Source organism: Larimichthys crocea, chromosome XIX (genome assembly GCF_000972845.2).
Source record: "Larimichthys crocea isolate SSNF chromosome XIX, L_crocea_2.0, whole genome shotgun sequence".
NCBI classification, from domain to species: Eukaryota; Metazoa; Chordata; class Actinopteri; family Sciaenidae; genus Larimichthys; species Larimichthys crocea.
In genome coordinates, this window is record NC_040029.1 from 889,894 (window position 1) to 906,359 (window position 16,466).

The 16,466-nt window shown below is 41.4% G+C and overlaps 1 protein-coding gene across 2 annotated transcripts in view; it reads right to left on the reverse strand.

Annotated features, from left to right (window-relative positions):
- The window catches only part of dmd (dystrophin), a 320,865-nt gene that overhangs the window by 60,691 nt on the left and 243,708 nt on the right, over positions 1 to 16,466 (reverse strand). Inside the window, exons 47-60 of one of the 2 annotated variants that reach the window (XM_027291475.1) lie at positions 15,398 to 15,570; positions 15,163 to 15,298; positions 12,334 to 12,509; positions 11,784 to 11,931; positions 11,281 to 11,406; positions 10,218 to 10,367; positions 9,912 to 10,010; positions 9,311 to 9,410; positions 7,348 to 7,517; positions 6,867 to 6,984; positions 5,444 to 5,655; positions 5,030 to 5,184; positions 4,084 to 4,270; positions 79 to 251 (exon numbers count right to left, since the gene is read on the reverse strand). In XM_027291475.1, coding sequence (XP_027147276.1) covers positions 79 to 251; positions 4,084 to 4,270; positions 5,030 to 5,184; positions 5,444 to 5,655; positions 6,867 to 6,984; positions 7,348 to 7,517; positions 9,311 to 9,410; positions 9,912 to 10,010; positions 10,218 to 10,367; positions 11,281 to 11,406; positions 11,784 to 11,931; positions 12,334 to 12,509; positions 15,163 to 15,298; positions 15,398 to 15,570 — 2,123 coding nt within the window. Of the gene's footprint in view, positions 1 to 78; positions 252 to 2,201; positions 2,311 to 4,083; positions 4,271 to 5,029; positions 5,185 to 5,443; positions 5,656 to 6,866; positions 6,985 to 7,347; positions 7,518 to 9,310; positions 9,411 to 9,911; positions 10,011 to 10,217; positions 10,368 to 11,280; positions 11,407 to 11,783; positions 11,932 to 12,333; positions 12,510 to 15,162; positions 15,299 to 15,397; positions 15,571 to 16,466 lie in introns of those variants that run through there. The other variant, XM_027291477.1, reaches the window with a different exon arrangement.

Consider the following 16,466-nt stretch of genomic DNA (forward strand, 5'->3'; position numbering starts at 1 on the left):
GCTTCACGTAAACTCTGGACAAACACTGAACATTTCTATTGTTTTATTTTGCAGGATCCCCGGCCCCCCCTCCCTCACCTCATGCTGAGGGTCTTTTTGCGCAGGTCGTTCCAGCGCTGGCTCATATTGTTCAGGCGTCTCTGGAGCAGAGCGCCGTCTTCCGAATCCCCCAGCGAGGTCACAATCCTCTGGCCGTTCTCATCCAGGGAGTGATACAGCTCTGTGTGGCTGTCAATCTCTGCCTGGAGGTCCTGGTAAGACACACACAGTAAGCGTTAGTGGAAAAAGCAAGAGCAGTAAATTCTGTCTGAGCGCACACTTCATTTTCTTGGTAATAGCAGCCATCTTTCAGGAATTCACTTTTTCACTGCTCGAGTGCTCGGTAATGGGATCAGGATCTGAGCGTGTGATTTACTCTCTAAAAGCAGCAAGCACCAGGATTGAGCCATAATGCAGGGCTTAATGCATTGTAGATGGAACCTTTTGTAGCTCCGAAATGTCAAGATGTGCTATTCACCCTGGAATCAGTCGGTAACTTCGACAACAGCAGTCCCACCTGTACAATCCATTACTGAAAATGTTCCTGATAAGATGCTACAAAGGAATCAAGTACTTGAAGAAAACAATTTTTTAAAGAGAAATGGAAATAAAGATTGACTTCTGTGAACACTTCCTGTTCGGAACGGCGTAAACTCTTTCAAACTCTTTCAAAGTTCAGGAAGTAGCAGCGGGAAATGTGACATCAGCTGCGCAAAGTAAATGCCAATGTCTTCGAAATAGCTTTTCCTGAACATACCACCGCCAAGTAAAATAACAAGTCTTACTTGTTGTGCTGAATCACTTCCCAGATCTTAAGGAATAACAAATCTACTTCTATAGACTTCAGTCCAACAGTGCACCATCTTACAACACACGCATAATATAACTTGCACATGGCTTGAAGTTATAATCCTTTTTATGAAATCATTCCTCATGTTTGATGTACATATCCAAGGTCTGAATAATAATTCCATGTGTTTACACTGAGTAATTACCTCTCCATATCATAGTTGTCATGGGTTGAGGCAGAGTCCGCCATTCCCATGAAAGATTCAAAGGATCTACCTTTGCACGGGGGTTTCACACAATGATGAACTGATGAAATATTCTTCACATGTAAAACGACCAGCCGTTGTCAGAGGGGAAGTCCAGTACAACAGCATGTGTGAAACAGCCTTTTGTGGCTCCAGAAGCAGCTGTGTGAATACATTAAGGATGCGGAGGATGGATTCCCACAACTTGGCAACCCAACGTTCGTTCTTAGAAAACCGATCGATGATCTCTTAGTAAATTAGATTGATTGAAACCATGACCAGAACAGTAGTGAAAGAAGGTGTTGCCTTATTTGAACTGTTTTGTTTTCAGAGACATTCTGTCTTAAAGACTTCTGCCATCATATATTTGTAACTTTACTCTCGCTCATGACACACTCTGTTGTACGGTGAGAACACATTTTGTTTTTTCTTCACGCTGCATTTGCAAAATTCTCTAAATGTCCTTTAAGAGGAAAAAAAGCTGCAAGTTTTTAAGATAAATTAGATTACATGAAATTTTAATGATACCTAAGGGGGAAAATGGGTCATTGCACCAAAGAACAGGACACTGACGAGAATAGAACAAATAAAAAGCACTGACGACACTGGAGGTGGAGTGCAGTATTAGACTGACTAATGTATTAAAAAGTGGTTGTAGAAAGTTTCCTGTGATCTAAACGTTCTCTGATCCCTTTGAACACTTTGAGTTAATCACAACGCCGTGGCTTCGTACAAACTTTAATATCTTCATCTGCGTTTGAAATGTGATTTTAATCGCTTTTGGTGAAAATACTTCAATGCTTGTCGTTCAGTTGACCTCAAAAGTCTCACCAGGAGCGGAATCAGTTCGCTTTTAGTCTTTTGGTTGATATGAAAAGCACTTTTGTCCACAGCGTGAAAAGCTGCTGTTGAAGAGACAGCCTGAAAACCGCAAAACTATCACACTGAGCTTTCTTGGTGGACAAAACTAGCTGATTTATACCAAAATGCATGACATGGTTAAATCATCTCATATTAGTTTTTAAATGTCTCAAACATCTCTGACACATTCTCACTAAAAGAAAACACCTTAGTTAAAGATCACAACGCTTATTTACAAAAGAAGAGTGCTTGATTGTCTTTCCCAACCTGAACATGATAGACCTTCCTGCGCAGCATCCTCAAAACTTTACTCAGGAATCCCAAAACTAGACGTCAAGAAGCATCATCATCTTCTGCTTCTTCTATTCCCTCAAGTTTAGCTCGAATGACCGCATGAGAATGCTCTCTGTTTAAATGTGTCTGTGTGTGTGTGTGACAAAGAGAGGGATTTGGAGATGAGGAGGAAGGGAGGGAGTGTCATGGAGAAATGGAGGGAGAGTTAGATACCCACGAAAAGGGAGACAGAGTTGAAGAGTGTGAGTCAGAGTGAGTTTAAAAGACAGAGGGGGTGAGAGAGGGAGAGAGAGAGAGGGTGAGGAGGAGGAGGAGAGAGAACTTGAAAGGGTGCATAAAACAATGAGCGCGCTCATTTTCCAATTAAACCTTATCTGGGTGCAGTATTGTAGCCCAAGAGAGAGAGAGTGTGTGTGTGTGTGTGTGTGCGCTCTCTGGGTGCTACACCGCGTTGCCGTCCGCCATCATAATTGGACACAGAAGACTTTCACAGCTCTGCATACAGTGCTGCTGTTGTACTGGGAGCTGTGTGTGTGTGAAAAGGAAGTGCATGAAGTGTGTATCTGAAAATTCATTTCCAAAATTCTGCATGTGTGTTTTATTTTACAGTGTGCGCTTTGTGTGCGCGTGTGTGTGTTTGTGTGTGAGCCGTTCCACCAGAAAGTGTGTGTGGGTGCAGGGTGAGGGCCGAGGGTCAAAATATGTTCTCTCGCAGAACAGAGCCTTCCCTTCTACACCCACAATGCAGTGGGGGGGGATTTTGCATTTGTCTGCCAGCCACTGACCGGCCAATGAAATCTCTCTATATTGCCATGTCAGCATTCCTGTCATACCAACCCGGGCAGAGAGTCAAGGAGGAGAGTCTTCAACTCCAAACCTGCAGAAGTGCTGCACGTCTGATGGAGTCTATACGACCGCCATCACTGCTGTCAATCAAACAGCCTGCGCATCTTCTTCTCTGATTCTTCTTCTGCTCATTCATGCAGCCACACCTTGCGTTGCTCCATAAAGATTTACATTACATCAGGTGTAAAAACTGTCACGGATGTATGACAGGAGCTATAAAAAAGCTGTAAAACCAGCAGTTGTGAAAGTGAAATTGTAGAATGATGGGAACACAAGCAGTGGGAAGAGAGGCGTCCCGAAAAGTAACGGTCGTTGAAGCTTTGGTGGATCACTTCTTCATGTTCTGTCTTTTATTCCTCCATAGGCTCATTTCTGCTACTTCGAATCTCCTCCATCACTTTTGCTTTCCCACCCTGTCACAGTCCCTATAGTCACACCTCTGAAATCACCATAATCTGTCCAATGATTTTTCTGTCCAGGTTCCTCAAGCTAACCACTCCTTGGATGCCGTTCTTTAAAAAATAGCATTGAAATTCTGTCATTCTGTCTTTCACACGTACGATTGATGAACCCATCAGCGCCATGACCTCCAGGATGTCCAGGGAGAGAGTTTCCATCAAACATCGATGCAGTCTGATGTCAACAAATATTGTTATACACTTTCTATTGATCGCTTCTTATCTGAACGAGTCTACACGAGATATGGACGTGCAGTATTTGGTGAGCAGCACCAAGCCTTTTCTGTGGAAAATAACCTCAGTTATGACTGTAAAAAGTCAGTGTGAGAAGACATTCTCACTTACTTATGCAAATAACTCAATGTGAACTGAAGTATGTGTTGATTATGTCTGCTTCAGCTCAAGGGACAGAAGCTGTTTGGCCTCGGTTTTCTCTCAGGTGTACACCAAAAACATCTTGACAAAGATTTAGAGCTGTGATAACACACACTAAATAACCAGTTACATCTTAATATGTGTAACTGGGACGTGGGCTTGTGTATACATCCTACCTTCCACTGTACTAGCAGGTTCCTGGCCGCTGGCTGCTCCTGAAGTCTCTCCTTGTTGGTGGCATCTATTAGAACGTTGCATGTCGTCTCGGCCTCCGTCAGCCAGCTGAGGAACTTCTCCAGGTCGAGGTAGAAATTCTGCATCAGCTTTAGAGCTGCCTCCAGAGCCGCCTCCCTGTCCGAAACACTGGACAGACACATATACACGGTAAGATACACGCTACCACTGACTAACAAACTACCAACAAGAACAAGGTCACCCACTGACTAAGAGGAAAACATGCATGAAAAGAAGTCTGATTTCTTCATTAAAACAACATCAAACAATAAACATGAGTTTGTTTGGCTGCGCTGCAAACAGATACACCAGCTGCTCTCCTGTTGGATTTCTGACAAAGCAGCTGCTGCCTGCAGAATTCTGGGACCTGTAGTATTAAACTCTACCTGCTGTTGCGTCTCCTCAAATCAACTAGGAAATCTTTTAACTTTAAAAAATATATATATATATTGTATTATGTATTATATTATGACAAATATTGTATATAATTTTTACATAAAATAACATCTTAGTTTTGTCTTCATTCAAAACATGCTTGGGTTGAATAAACTGAGACTGGAAAACATAAAAAGCACTCTTGTTAATGGTGTCCACAGTTGTATTAAATTGCATCATCTGCATAATAATGAGTTTAAGCTCTGAGCGAGGTTAAATTGTTTATGTAAAGAGGAAATAAAAGTGGGCCGAGTATAGAACCTTGAGGTAGTCCATTAGATACAGCAAGGCCACTTCAACACAATCCAATAACAGCAATTCATGTTTTATCTACAGTATGAAATGCTTAAGGAATGAGGTCACACTCCATCAGTTTCTTTTCGGATTAGTTTCTCCGTCTTGTGTTCAAACACGTTGTAGTGCAGTGTTTATGTACAGTAAGTATGTCGTTACCGCTTGCTGATGTGTGTCCAGGTGGCCACCATGTTGTCGTTGACCTGGGTCACCTTATGCGTGTCGTCGTTGGCGTACAGAGTTAGCAGTTTGTCAGCCAGCGCGTTGGTTTCATCCACCTGACCCTGCCACTGCTGCAGCTCCCTGACAAAGAGCTGAGGAGAGACGAGAGTGCAGAAAGAAGGAAGGGCGGAAAGAAGGCTGAAACAATTGTAAAATGTGATGATTCACTCCCACCATCTGAATCTTTTGAGTCATCTCTGGTACAAGTTTTCATATTTTTGAGCCATCTGTTTATAAATGTCACATAGAAGGTGGAAGAAAGTGCGTGCATCTAAATTATGAGTAATTAGAAAGCTGATTTAGACACGAAGCAGAAATCATGCGGTCAGTGAGTGGACGGCCAGCCCGAACCTTCAGTTCAGCGTTTTGTTTCTTCAGCGCGTCCACTGTGTACGTGATCTCCTGCCAGGACTCCAGCCTCTCACTGGCCCGCTTGATGAGATGATCCACTCCCTTTTTGGCATCCAGCCAATCGGTGGAGTCCTGCAGCATGTTGTGGAGCTGCTTCGTCCTGTCAGAGAGTTTGGTCTGAGAGTCTTCCCAGTGAGTCTGAAGCCTGTCAACTACAATGACAGAATGAAAGAAAACGTCAAACATTGTTTCTTTGAAATCACGATCGTGATGAAGACTTGTACTACTTAAAATATGAACTAGACATTATGGGGGATATTTACTGTGGATTTGCTTCTTTTGTTGGCTGCTAAAAATTGAATGTTTGGGATAAAAACTGGTGAGTTTTCATTTTTTGGTCAACAACGTTGCTTTTATGTTATTCCCTACAGCTGATACAGCATGTTCAGCTGTAGCTGGCCTCTGTAGGATGTAGTACATTTGATGGGGGCTAGTTTTCAGCAGAGGATGAATCCACATTTGGTGCTCCAGTGAGTATTTCCAGCAGCAGGATGATGTGTGTGGAACTGAGTCAAAATAAACTACAGCGTGTGTGTTTATGGTAATGAAGGAACATGTCACCAGTGCAACAGTGTGGCTCACTGATGTGATTTTAATAGTTTTTGAACAATGAGTCTCCATGGCACAGAGGAAGGAGGACATATCAGGCTTTGATACACACACTTGTTCGGGGGATACATTTATTACTGGTTTGGCTCTGCACATGGGATTTGTTGACAAGAAGAAAAATATAGACTATCTATATACTAATAATATATTTATCTATATTTCTGTTCCCCTGAGCTTCGTTTAATGGCTCATAGCAGCTTAGGTTCAAAGTGTTATGACTGAGACACACAGTAATACTTAGCTGTATCTGTTGCTCTGTTTTGGCCATTTCCATTTCCTACCAAAAATCTCACACACTGATTTTTCATAACTCATTCAATCCCCAATGCTTCTCCATGTACAGCCTTACAGTCTTGTAGTTTCTAAATATACCTTCTCTTTAACCACAGTCATGCAGTCTACAAGCGCAGCAGATCTTCCTCTATGCTTAATCTTGTGTTGCATGTAGGGTATGCAGATTTTGCTGCACCGAGCTTTCTTTTTAGTAGGCCAAGAGTGGCCGTGCTGCATACATCAGGGTGTGACATATGAAAATAATATGCAGATAAGGTACTGGTGCGAGTTAGATTCATAAGCCTGTTATTATTCTGTGCTTGGTTTCACCGCTCATGCAAAGATAGGTGTGCAGTTGTCTTTCACGTTTGTGTTGAAGAGTGTGTTCTGAAAAGATTTGTGTCTTTGAGAAAACAAACACATTTTTAAAAATATAATATGTGTGTGTGTGTGTGTGTGTGTGTGTGAGAGAGAGACGTACTGCGTTCAGTGATAGCGTTGCGGGTATCCTGGTTGCTGGTTTTGTTCTTCAGGTTCTGGGCAGCTGTGACCTGTCTCTCCAGCAGGGGGCGCCGCTGTTCCAACTCCTGCAGAGATGCCTGAAAACACATGATAAGTATTTGTAAATTACTGGTTTATTAACCTATTGATTTGTGCACTTTAGCAGTAAGAATGACTCACAAATACGCACTGCACGATTTAAATGAGTAATTAGTCTCTTACTTTGATACACTGCTTTTGAACTTTAATTGGAATATAACTCAATGCGCTGGAAATGTTGGCTGCAGTGTACATTTATCAGACTGCTTATCCTAATTATGTACACAGATATGATGTATCTGTTGGCCAGCTTTCAGTACACCAACATTTCCCAGCCTACTCTCATGTTTCCCATTGAACAACAACAGTCCTCTCAGTGTTTGCTGTGCTGTAAATCAGCAGTAGTTGACAGTGACGATGACCTTCAGCCTCCGGATGTTGTCGTTGATGTCGTCCAGGTCAGCCACCACCACACGCTTGTTCTGCACCATGTTATCCAGCATGGTCAGCCAATCAGTGAGCTCAGCCCAAGACTTGTTGAACTGAGCCAACGCCGCAGATTCAGGCTGGGAACTTCCTGTCAGACCTTCATCTGCGACACAGACACACAATGTTTGAAGCATTTATTTACAAAAACGCAAAGGGAAAATATTGAATAATGCAAGATGGGAACCTCTCTGTTAGCTCAGAGTGCAAAATTAGCTTTTTAATGTTAGTTTCTATCTTTTTTATGAAAATGTGTCATGTTTAGGGATGGGAATCGAGAACCGGTTCTTGTTCAGAACCGGTTCTGTGTGTTTCAATTCCATGGAATCTTTTGGCAGGAATCGCAAGAAGTTGCGCACGCTCAATTCCAGCAAGTACGACTAATTACGTCACGTACTTACACAAGTTTGGCACGTGCAGTGCAATCAGTAGTAAACAATGTCACCTACTCGGTTCAAATGCTCCAAAGTTTGGCTGCATTTTACCAAAACAGACGGCAACAGCTCGACTTGCAATCATTGCAAAGTGGAGATAACAGCATCAGGAGGGAACACGACGAACATGTAGAAACATTTGCGCACACAACATGCAATATTTTTAAATGAATGTCGTGTTTTTGATACGCTTCGGACTGGAGATGAATCTCAACCTAGCAGCAGCAGCCAGGCTATGAACACCTCTGTGGTTACTACGGAAGGTAACTCTGGTAAGTAACACACTGCCTACCAAGTTAGCGCGATGTGCTTCTTTGTAAAACATGCTATAACAGTTAACATTAAACCAATGCCTTCTGCATTACATTTAGAAGATGACCATGACGAGAGAAAGAGTCTGGCTGGCTCAGAGGCTGGCAGCTGTACTAGTACTCGCTCCAGTTCACTACCTCCTCTAGATAATGCTGATCAAACTGTTTGTTCTCCTTTTTTTCCCAAATGAGAATCGATAAAGAATCGAATCGTTAAGCAGAATCGATAAAGAATCGAATCGTTAAGCAGAATCAATAATGGAATCAGAATCGTAAAAATCTTATCAATTCCCATCCCTAGTCATGTTTAGTGCTATCTTCACTTTTGACGCTGATGCTGCTCGTGTGATTGTGTGTGTCAGTCAATGGTTTGGGACAATTTAACTACAAGCAAGAGCTCCATTTGTTTGGGGTCAGTTTGTGTTAGCGTCACTGCTAGCTGCCATTTCTCACTGGAACTCAATTGCTGTGTCTCAATTCTCGTACTTCCATACTCAGCATTAATTTATTATTATTTTGAGTTCACTGTTGTTCTCACTGTCAGTCCTGTCAAAATACAGAGTACTGTGAAAACCTGGATAGTGTACTTTGAACGGTCAAAAAGTTGAGTGTAGAACGCTGGGCATTTCTTGCAGTCAGTGGATGCAATTTTGACTACATCGTGGAAATGGAGGGAACAGAGGTTGTGTTGAATACCGTAATGCACAAATGTAAGTGCATTTGTTTTATTTTTACATTTTGGTAGTCAAATGTTGGAGCTAATGCTCCATGCGGCTGCAGTTTGGCAAAGAAGAAGAAGGAGCGATCCACGTTCCCGGTCAGTGCACAAGGGTACACAGTGTACTGCATAGAAGTTTACTAACGGACATACCTAAAAGAATCTAAAGCACTTTAAATGCCCACATATTAGTAGATAGGATAATTTGAGAATTTAAAAAAATATTCTATATAATGGAATATGTATTGTATATAGGAGAAACCCATGTCCCAGTTCTAACCTGAATTCTAACTCTAACCTTAAATAATCTAAAGTTGCATTATCATATATTATCATCCATAATACCTAAAATATCATTCTTTCCTGCTATCAAAGCTCTCTAACACACATCGATGCACACTGACTGACACACCCACTCAAGAAAATGAACCCTTACTGGTTTTTTTGGCTACGAGCAGAGCAGCCATCCTCTCCTTATGCAGCCGCACCAGCTCCAGGATCACTGTCCAGTCTTCTTTTAGCTTGACATACTTCACCTGTCTCACACACACACACACGCACACACACACACACACACACACACACACAGTCAGAGTCAGTTTAGACAAATGCCATCAAAAGCTTTTATTTTGATAAGGTGACTTCAGGTGAGGGAAACTCAGTCGAACTTTTTCAAGTCGAATTGCTTGAGTGTCTTTGATCTCCAGGAGATGTAATGTTCTCTGGCATACATTAATGAAGTATATAATATGGATTTGATGAAATATTTGAAGCAGAACTAGTGCTGAGATGAAAGAGAAAAAAATGTTATATTTATTTTATTCCCCAGAGGAATCTAGCAGGCGAGCATATTAAACAGTGAAAATGTCTTTTCGTCATTGCTCTCCGTCACCACAAAGACAAGGCATGAGAAAAAGAATGCATAAGATGCTTTCACAACATGCAGTCCACAGCGTATGACAAAGACTGTATGCTACAACAATGCCTTTGGTTCCTTTCCGTAGATAAATCATTGATAGTGTGTTTGATTTCCTCACCTTGTCTGCTTGGCTGGGAGGACTGTCCTTGTATAGTTGATCGGCTCGCTCTAAAACAAACTCTACCTCTGGCTGCTTTACTTGTACTTCTTCAATGAGCTGGAGAAACAAACGGAGACGACTAATGTGAAATACACGGAATAAAGTGTTTTATTCAAAAAGACAAAAAAATTCTTTGTTGAAGCATTTTAATATTCTCTGTTTCAAAAATCATCATTTCAGCCAGTTTGGGCGTGAATACTGTTATAATATAATATATAGGGAAATAGTAAAAATAGCCTTCAGACAGCCGTGTGTGAGTCCTACCCTGGGTGGTGGCTCCTCTGAGCTGTGCTCTAGTTTGGCTCTGGTGCTGGATGCCCAGCCTGACAGGTCGTCCAGCTGACCCTGAAGCTTCTCCAACTCCCTCAGCAGACCCTCGATCTCCAGCTGGCGCTCAGGCAAAGCCTTGGACACCTGAACAAAGACAAAGGATGTGTTGTATTCAGGTAGATAACACTCTTAAGAATCGCACACTTACAATTAGCCCTGATGATAAACAATAGAAATGTCTGTTGTTGTGTGCGGATGCAATTTAAATTTCGTCAATGTATTTTATTGATTCCATAACATAGAAAAAAGGTGAAAGGTTTTATGTACATACAAATATGTGATGAGCATATAAAATATGAGACATATGAAACACCTCAGCAGTATATTATGTAGTTAATGGTAGAATCATCGTCATCCCTGGCCACAACATGAAAATGTGAAAATATTCCAATAACACAGAAGAGGTCATTCTTTTGTTAAGTTAATGCTCAAATAAGTCTCATTCATCTAAACTAAAACATATAAAAACAGCAAAAAGCTCTGCAGAGCTGAGGGGGAACTGCAGACATGGTTATATAGTTCAATTTGTAGGATGTCATAATATAAATATGTGCATCTTGCAATGCATTGTTGTAATATTTCGATGGATAATTAGACCGAATCCCAAAATAGAATAAAACTGTATCGTCTGCATAAAGGCGAATTTCTTTTTAATAAATGGTAACAGCTATAGCACATTTCCTTTTTTTCTTAGTGTGGTATTATTGTTATTATGTAATGGATCTAAATACTTCCTCCACCACTGGATCCATGTATATCTCAAGGTAGAGAACTCAGTTTTGAGTTTTTTTGGCTCCGTTCTGCTCACCAAGCTCTCAGTACATGAAGCCCCAGCAGCAGCCACGACTGCTCTCTACTGTTATCAGTACAACACATCATGGTACGTGGCACGATTTTATAGCCTCATGCAGCTTTGTTCTGATGAGCGAAGATGAATGTCTGTTTACAAAATGCTGGCCTGCTGTTAGCTGTAGTCATCACAGTCGTAGCTGCTGACCTGAGCCCAGCGACTGTTGATGATCCTGATGTCTTTCTGTCTGTCAGCAGGAAGTGTTATCTGTTTGTGTCTGGAGTTCAGATCCTCCATCGCCGCCTTCTTGGCAGGAAGCTCCTCCACACGTGCCTGACACACACACACACAGATCATACAGGGTGGATTTAATAAGAAATTATTACAGCAGCTCAATGTAGGACAAAGCTCTCTCAATCAAATTATGGAAACACACACACACACACAAAAGCTCTCTCAATCAAATTATGGAAACACACACACACACACACTAACAATAAAGTATTTTCAAGGTTCAATTTCATAATGAAACATTATAGTATCTCTCACTGGAAACCATAACACCCTCCCAATTCAATTTAACAAACCAACACACACATGTAAAAGCTGACGGTAATAATAAATAACACTATGATGGCAGCTAAATGAAATTACACTGATCAACACACACCCACACAGAGCTCAGTGGCTGTGTTGCGTCTTGATGTTACCTGGACTTTGCCCAGAGTGTCTCTGATGTGCTGTGGCTCTGCAGGCTGAAGGGGGATGGCCAGGATGCCGTCCGCTTTGTCCAACCAACCCAGCATGGAGCCCATGTTCTCCTGCAGCTCTGCAGCGGCCGTACGCCCCTCTGCAGACCTGCAGGGACGGAGGAGGGTGGCATATAGAGGAGAGGGTGGTGAGAGATGTTCTGGAGACAGGTATGGAGCAAAATCCAATCCAAAGCTCCACAGAGCACATTTCATTTCTAGGAATTGATTTATTTGAGGCAGTGTAATATGGCTGCATAGCTTATCATGAAAATGTAATCTTGTCCGTGAATTATGCCCATTAATTAGCATTTCATTGAATCAACGTTTGCGCCTGTACTGCAGAATATATCTGTGATTTCAGTGAGGTTTACTAACATAACACCTGCTGGGAACACTGGAGACATATTTTTACCCATGGACAAATGGAAAGAAAAATATTCCACTTTCAGGCACATTTGAAAGTAAAACAAGCGAGGATTATCCATGACCTGCAGCCACACACACACACCTCCTCTTGTGCTCATTGAGCTGCTGGCAGACGTTAGCCCAGCGAGTGTTGAGTAATCTGAGCTGCGTTCGGAGCCGCAAGGCGTCGTCTGGTGTGCTCAACTGGCTGATGTCCTCTCCTGCGGAGTTTACTCTGCCCAACACCACTTCCTGGATAGGTATGGCCTCTGTCAGGTCCTGCACACACACACACACACACACACGGCGGATGATTATCTTTTTCTTTGTTTGGTCTGTGTGTTTACACGGTGGGACTCACCTGCATTCTGAGACGAGTTCAAATATTTATTTAAAGGTTTAAGATTTAAGAGGAGGATTAGAGGTTAGGGGTTGGGATTAGACTTTTTATGTTAGTCAAACATACCTCGCAGTGGAATGCATTTTATTACCTTTGGTACACTATGAAACAACAATCCCTTAAAATGAGCTAAATCAATCGTGAACACCTTCATTTAAATCAAGCTGTTTGTTGTGGTTGACTGATCTCACTGAGGAGGCGAATACTAACCTCTTAATGAACTAATGAAGTAGATTCTCTCCTGAAATCACACATTCATTTAATGTGTTTGACAATTCCATCAATCATTTTAAGATGTTCGAACATTTGGACATCAGGTGAAACTTAATGATTTAGAATGTGTTTCAGTGTTGTCTGCATGGATTAACATGTTTTTAAAGAGCAAGACAAAGTAACATAACAGGGAGCTTTAATTGTACCATAATTAGGGACCTTAATTCAATTTCAAGAGTTCACTAACGTTCACGACATTATGAATTTTTAATGGGTTATCTGCATGTTTAAATTGGCTATTTTTTTTCTAATGAAGCATTAAAGTCGTCCCTTAATTTTCACTTTCATTGAAAGATGAAGCCTCTTTAATTGTTTCTTCTGACAATTTCTGCTGCTTCAGAGGCTGCTTAACTAAAGAAAAACATGAAACTATGTAGATAAACCACATACCTTAACTACATCACTATTTAAGGGTAAATTATTATTATTTTGAGGTAAAAAATGAAGGCATTCACAGCTGTCCACAGTTGCTTTTGAATGTTTCTCATCTTACCTTATTTCTGACGGAGTAGTTTAACAGCTTTGGGAAATGCATGTATCGACTTTTTTGTTGCAAATTAGAACAGAAGATTAAAACCACTCTCACATACTGTAAAGCACAAGACTCCTGTCTCCACAGGTAAAAATGAACCTGTTCCGTCTTGTTTGTTAAATACTTTTTTAACAAACATTATGTTATCTGGCCAGTGGTAAAGCTGAGCTGAGTCTAGCATCATACATAAGAGTCAAGAAAGTGATTGAAGACAGAAGTGAACGGACAGTTTAAGGTTGCTGTAAGTCTCCACAAAGCTAATGTCTCTCCACACAATGCCCCCACAAGTGTATCAGTACAGTTCATTCAGTTTGTCTGAGCTGAGGGTCTCTCTGTGTGTTTGTACTCTGGAGGATCAGGATTGGGTGCAGTTCAGGTGGCAGCTTGTGAGGTTTTGAGGTACCAGATGGTCTCCATACAAACATTCTCCCATCTATCTCACACACACACACACACACACACACACACACACACACACACACACACACACACACACACACACACAGGTTGGCACTTGAGTGGCACTTGGACACTGCATCCCTGTCTGTGCAGGTGGACATTGAGAGTTGATCAGAGCAGCCCAAAGTGGACTGGGCATGTCTGATGATGCAAACACACACACACACACACACACACAAAAACATATGCACACACACACACATGTATAACAGTACTTCATATGCCAGTATGCACACACACACACATGTATAACAGTACTTCATATGCCAGGTTGAGAGCTTCAGTTTACACGGCGACTGAAGCTAAAAGGCGACTCAGTGAGACGTCTGTGAAAACAGTTCTCTGTGAAAATGATCCTCATACATTATTAATCCAAATCTGTGTGATGTGAAAGCCCACTGTTCTACGCTTGTCTTAAACTACTTTTCATAATCCTTCAATTACAGTTTTTGGGGGGTTGATGTCACATTGAAATGTCAGAATGGATGACATAATATTGTTACATAAGGCCTAAAAAAGGAAAGTGTTCTGTTTGTATCGAGGCTGACTGCACTGTCAGACACTGGCTGCCTTTTCCTCCTGACAACTGCCATCTGTGTGCCAGCGTGTGTGTTATTGACTTAAACTCACAACTACGCACACAAATGTTGTGTCAGACTGTCGTGTTACATTGTGTTTGGAAAGCCAGGTCTTTTTATAGCACAATATTTTATCATGTCATGACATTGTTTTATTATGTGCCATCAGAGGTGGATAGTAATGAGTGACGTAATAATGTGAAACATACTACATCACATACTTATTACATACTAGCAATTATTCAAATGATTTTCTGCTGAGTAATGATACATCATTTTATATTTATTTTATTTGACGATTGTCACATGATTTACTGCACTACTCTTACTGATGTGCTTTTATTTTGTAATCACACTTCAGAGATGAAGACTGTGAACACTGTCCTGATCCATACTTTATGAATGATCAAACAAGAGATGATCACTTTGACGTAATCTTTGTCAGATTATGTTACAGAGTTTTTCAGAGTCTGTCTGTTTATGTGAAATGTAGCATCAGTTTGTTCAGAAAAGCAAGAAGCAGAAAGATGAAAGTGCTGATGCAAGACGTTTGGCCTCATGGGCCTTGCTCAGGGGCACTTCAGCAGAGTCAGTGGACACTGGAGATGAAGTATGACTCACTCCGAAGCTTTCTGCGTACATTCAGCCATGTGTGTGAAAATACGTCTTTATATTTGTTGTGCGTGTTACCCTGAGGTGCTGTCTGTGTGCTGCTGGCTCACTCTCGACCAGTTTCAAAGTGCTCTCAGCGTCACTCAGCCACTCCTCCAGTGCTTTCTGATCCGAAACAAGCTTCTGCCACTTGGAGTTGCAATCCTGCCAACGCCTTGATGCACGCAGACAAAGAAACACACACAGACTTTCATTCAAAATGTGTGCACAATAATCATGAAATCATGTACACATATACTGTATATATCCTTACTTCAGTCTGTCCTGGTAGAGCTTGTTCAGTTTGTCCCAGTTGGTATTGAGGAGGGTGGCGCTCTCCTGGATCCTCTGGCCCTCCAGAGGCCGAGCCCCAGACACCATCTCCTCCCTGCGGGCCAGCGCTCCCTCCACTGGGCCTCGCAGCTTGTCGATGCTCACCTTCACTTCCTGTGTGTTATAGTGGTGGTGGGGCGCACATATAGAGACGTGTATCATACACGTTAACTTAAACATTAAAGAATCTTGCATCTGCAAAGTGACAGTGGCTGTGCAGCAGCATGTTGCGATCACCATGATACAGATATTTAGTTAGTTTCTCATTCTAACAAGCTCAGGGAATAAATCAGGGAATAACAAGAGTGAGCCTCATCCCAAACATGAAACAAAACCTAATCAACATGAGATAAGATAAGAAAACGTTATGGTTTTATTAGGAAGAGTTGTGTTGTTTTATAGAGGAACATTTCCTGTTTTAACGAGATATGTTAATTGTGTGTCGATCAAGATAGCATAATATGTAGAAGGAGGACGCTTCTTATTAAAATGGAATATTGTAGTATGCAGTGATAAGAAAAATAATGTCATAAGAGCTTGTAAAAATGAGAAAGTGAACAACCACATCTATAGCGCATTTTGGGGGCATTCATAGTGAATTATAATACATTCATAATGCTTTATGATGACACTCGTACACTAATAACAAACTGTAACTTCAAGTGTCTTATGGATGCTCTTGACTAGTTACAAACTAGAGGTTGACTGACAGAGCTTATAATGTATGATAACTACCTCTACACACATCTCCACAATCAGCTGTAGTGAGGACTCATAGTGTGCTATAACAGTCCAAACGGTGTCATAAGTTATCATTATAACTGACTATAGATGTGGTGTTACCAATATTTTTGTTTCTACTAGAGGGAAAACAATATTTTAAAATCCATTCATTCATTAAAAAGTCACACACTGCTTTGACCTGATGGTTCTGTTGCTGATATTATTTCCTGAAATAAAAAAAAATAACCGCCTGCGTCCCTCAGACAGAAACACTAATGCTGTGCTGA